Source organism: Limulus polyphemus, unplaced genomic scaffold (assembly GCF_000517525.1).
Source record: "Limulus polyphemus unplaced genomic scaffold, Limulus_polyphemus-2.1.2 Scaffold4506, whole genome shotgun sequence".
In the NCBI taxonomy this organism is placed as follows: domain Eukaryota; kingdom Metazoa; phylum Arthropoda; class Merostomata; order Xiphosura; family Limulidae; genus Limulus; species Limulus polyphemus.
Genome location: NW_013670116.1, coordinates 83412 through 88498, shown reverse-complemented (window position 1 = coordinate 88498; position 5087 = coordinate 83412). Strand labels below are relative to the sequence as shown.

The following is a 5087-nucleotide window of genomic DNA, read 5'->3' as shown; positions in this document are numbered from 1 at the left end:
CCTCTATATTACAGTTTTGTATAACTTACTTTGTAACTGAACAACAACGCCCTCTATATTACAGTTTTGTATAACTTACTTTGTAACTGAACAACAACGCTCTCTAAATTACAGTTTTCAAGAGGGGCGGGATGAAAACTATCGAAATGATTTTTATCTTCATTGTGTTCATTTGTACTTGATCTAAACATACATATAGGGACTTCGGGCGTACATCCGCGATCCACCCTCCCTTCCACCCCCACGAAGTGAGCCACGTTTTGTCCGAGTTTGGTTACAAGTAGAGACAGGAGGGACGAGAGAGAACCAAGAAACTCGTTATGGCGGATCAGTAATTTTTCAAATATCTGGGTCAACGAGCAGAAAGGGCGATGCACCCACCCCCACCCCCACCTGCGCAGGAAAATATTTACCGTGACCTTGAGTGCCAAAATTAGACATAAATCAGAAACTGGTCTAGACTTCACTCTTTTCTGTCTTGGAATAGAAAGAAGGAGAGAAACAACACGACATTTCAGGTGAAAATAAAAGACTGAACAAAATAAGCAAATTTATACAGAACAAACAATAGCACAGTCTATTAAATACAGAACAAACAGTAACAGAGTCTATTACATACAGAACAAACAATAGCACAGTCTATTACATACAGAACAAACAGTAACAGAGTCTATCAAATACAGAACAAACAGTAACAGAGTCTATTACATACAGAACAAACAATAGCACAGTCTATTACATACAGAACAAACAGTAACAGAGTCTATCAAATACAGAACAAACAGTAACAGAGTCTATTACATACAGAACAAACAGTAACAGAGTCTATTACATACAGAACAAACAATAGCACAGTCTATTACATACAGAACAAACAGTAACAGAGTCTATTACATACAGAACAAACAGTAACAGAGTCTATTAAATACAGAACAAACAGTAACAGAGTCTATTACATACAGAACAAACAGTAACAGAGTCTATTAAATACAGAACAAACAGTAACAGAGTCTATTACATACAGAACAAACAATAGCACAGTCTATTACATACAGAACAAACAATAGCACAGTCTATTACATACAGAACAAACAGTAACAGAGACTCTGTTATTGTTTGTTCTGTATGTAATAGACTCTGTTACTGTTTGTTCTGTATGTAATAGACTTCTGTATGTAATAGACTCTGTTACTGTTTGTTCTGTATGTAATAGACTCTGTTACTGTTTGTTCTGTATGTAATTTTGTTCTGTATGTAATAGACTGTGTTACTGTTTGTAGTAACACAGTCTATTACATACAGAACGAACAGTATCAGAGTATACTTCATACAGAACAAACAGTAACACAGTCTATTACATACAGAACAAACAATAACACTCTATTACATAATGAACGAACAGTAACACAGTCTATTACTTACAGAACGAACAATAAGTTGACTACCGAACGAAAACACACGCACACATAGCAGTAATGAAGTCGGATATTAAAATCGTTTAATGGGGTAGACTTTGATACGAGTAAATTCTGATTTTTTTTTAAATCTGAACTAATTAACCTAGCAAGTCAACAGTTTCATGTCATGACCATCTTCGAACTAATATCTTCAGCTTAGCTGGGTCAATGACAGTCTATGGGTCAATGACAGTTCAAAGTCCAAAATGTAGCTAAATACATCTGTAGGTTTAGGTTATTTTGTGTGCGTATAATATATTCAACTTCTTGCCAGTGTTATTAATCACTCCAGTGTTCTAACTTAAGTAATAACAAGTACACACATAAAATATAAAAACAAACAGATTATTAGACATCTAAATGTGCTAATTAATTAATGTTATTGATAGCTAGCGTGACGTAAGCTAGGCTTCTTTAAAATAGGAAACACAAGCAAATGTCCTGAAACTTCTAAAAGAAGTAAGGCATGGTTGAAACCTTATCAAAAGTACAGTATTGGTTGCCAACATAAGCCTGTAACATATATTCCTTAGGCCTACTGGGGAAGAAATATTCTTTTAGAAGGAAGGCATGGTTGAAACTTTATCAAAAGTACAGTATTGGTTGCCAACATAAGCCTGTAACATATATTCGTTAGGCCTACTGGGGAAGAAAAGTATTCTTTTAGAAGGAAGGCATGGTTGAAACCTTATCAAAAGTACAGTTTGGTTGCCAACATAAGCCTGTAACATATATTCGTTAGGCCTACTGGGGAAGAAAAGTATTCTTTTAGAAGGAAGGCATGGTTGAAACCTTATCAAAAGTACAGTTTGGTTGCCAACATAAGTCTGTAACATATATTCGTTAGGCCTACTGGGGAAGAAAAGTATTCATAGGAAAATTAAAGTTGCCGTGAGATCTAGCTCCTGCTTCTGGAATCATTAACTTGAAATCACCTGAACACTTAACTTATAAAAGCTAATTACAAACGTCTAGTAAATTAGTATGTAAATAAGTTTTATTTTAGTAAAACGCCACTTACAGAACACATAAGTCAAGAAAAACCGACATTTTAAAAAGCTGTCTCTTGTGATGTTTAATGATATGATCATAAACAACTTTAATTGTTTACTGTCATATGTAAACAACAAAATCCACAAAAACCTTAATAGAGTTGCAGTTTTCTGGAATAGCAATAATACAAATAACCCGCCTCTGGGAATCACCAGAATGAATCAAAGATCTGGAATAAAAAAATATTGCACTATGGTAAATTTTGGCAAGGGCTGGAATAAAGAACCATTACTCCTATGGTAAATGTTGTCAAGGGCTGGAATAAAGAACCATTACTCCTGTGGTAAATGTTGGCTAGGGCGGGAATATAGAAACATTGCCCCTATGATAAATGTTGGCAAGGGCAGGAATAAATGAACGTTGCCCCTGCGATAAATGTTGGCAAGGGCAGGAATATAGAAACATTGCCCATATGGTAAATGTTGGCAAGGGCAGGAATATAGAAACATTGCCCATATGGTAAATGTTGGCAAGGGCAGGAATAAAGGAACGTTGCCCCTGTGATAAATTTTGGCAAGGGCTGGAATAAAGAACCATTACTCCTATGGTAAATGTTGGCAAGGGCAGGAATAAAAAAAACATTGCCCATATGGTAAATGTTGGCAAAAGGCAGGAATAAAGAAACATTGCTCGTATGGTAAATGTTGGGCAATACAATATCCCAAGTGTATTGAATTAGTGAGATAACCAGGTAGTTAGAGTTATAACCTTTTAACTCGGTTGGATAAATAAATGCTCATTTGATGTGCGAAAAATATCGGATTCGATCCCAGGAGCTGCAGATACGGATTTACAAGACTATTTGTCAGTGACCTAATATAAATAAACCTAACGTATAGAATACTCTTAAGAATAGCATTACTTTCAAAGTCTGAATTACCTGAGGTGGTACTGTGTCTTGGTAAGATCTGAATTAAACTGTTTACCTGAGGTGGTACTGTGTCTTGGTAAAGTCTGAATTAAATTGTTTACCTGAGGTGGTATGGTATCTTAGTAAGATCTGAATTAAACTATTTACCTGAAGTGGTACTGTGTCTTGGTAAAGTCTGAATTAAATTGTTTACCTGAGGTGGTATGGTATCTTGGTAAGATCTGAATTAAACTGTTTACCTGAGGTGGTATGGTATCTTGGTAAGATCTGAATTAAACTGTTTACCTGAAGTGGAACGGTATCTTGGTAAAGTCTGAATTAAACTGTTTACCTGAAGTGGAACGGTATCTTGGCAAGGTCTGAATTAAACTGTTTACCTGAGGTGGAACGGTATCTTGGTAAGGTCTGAATTAAACTGTTTACCTGAGGTGGAACGGTATCCTGTTAAAGTGTGAATTAAAATGTTTACCTGAGGTGGTATGGTATCTTGGTTTTGACTCATCGTTACTCAGAGGTCCACTGCTGCTGTCCACGTCTGACACGCCACTGTCCGCTGGACTTGGAGGTAAAGATCCTGCAGACGAGAGTAAACACGTTTTACTTTACAAGCGAAGCCCCCCAGGAGGAGTCAAAGTAATCCTTAATTTCAACCTATTGCTTTGCTAATGTTTTTGGTAATTATTATTATACATTTTACATTATACTAGATATATTTTATTTTTAGCAAGCTCTCCTTAACCTAACATGTTTACGTTTTTCGTTCTCGTGAACGATAATATGTAGGAACACCGAAGTATAAATACTAGTTGTCATGTCGCAGGGTCCCCGAAAGTGTTCTGTTTCAAGAGTAAATAAAACCCAAACTGAGAGCAACAAGTATTTCTATTTCTTGCTTTTGAAGTTCATATGTCATGCTGTGTTTTAGCCATAATTCTTCTCGTGATTCATGGCATGCGCACTCTTTACTGATGTCATGACAGTACAAATTGCAACGTTAAGCGTCCCTTATGTGACGTCATTTTAGTGACGTCTGCTGAATGACTGACAGACAACAGACTACTCTAGTATGGTGCGAGTGATTAAAACAGGTGACCCCCTCCCGACGGCCTTCGGCCCCTTTCGGGAAAATGAATTTTAATTACTTTAGAAATTGACTTTAAAGTAACTACTTTTTTTCTTCTGATTTTTATCACAGAAGAGTGGCCATTGAAACTACGAAACTCGTATTACGGACTTTACATTTTCTTCTCTGTCATTCTTCTCGAAGAAAACTTTCAATGTCAGTTTATCTCCCTTAATGAGGATATAAGAAAAGCCTACATTAATTAAGTTGTCTGTGAATGGCTTGCTGTCCATTGTGATGGTCAGATTGTTGTTTTAAAAATATTTCAACACGTTCTGAAATTCACAGGCCGTCAAATTTAGAACAGTGCATTAAACAGGATAAAAAAAATTGAAATATTTTACTTTGTAGTCGATGAAGTTAAATAATTCAACATGACAAAAAATGAAAGTTCAAACACACACTATATTCAAGTCCATTTGAGTATTTGAATTTAAAAAAAATATATGATGTGTTGCGTCATCGAGATCACGTGACTATTCTCACGCCCTCTAGTTTCTAGAACTATCTTGTTCCTTTACGAATGCCCTAGCATTTACTAGATAGGGTAGTCTGGTATATATAAGAGGGTGACAACGTGACG

At 36.0% G+C, this 5087-nt stretch overlaps 1 protein-coding gene across 1 annotated transcript in view; it reads right to left on the bottom strand.

Moving 5' to 3' along the window:
• LOC106471270 (uncharacterized serine-rich protein C215.13-like) overlaps window positions 1-5087 on the bottom strand; it is a gene marked incomplete at both ends in the record, with an annotated part of 61228 nt that overhangs the window by 1731 nt on the left and 54410 nt on the right. Inside the window, one exon of the mRNA XM_013931862.2 lies at window positions 3851-3955. Coding sequence (XP_013787316.2) covers window positions 3851-3955 — 105 coding nt within the window. The remainder of the gene's footprint in view (window positions 1-3850; window positions 3956-5087) is intronic.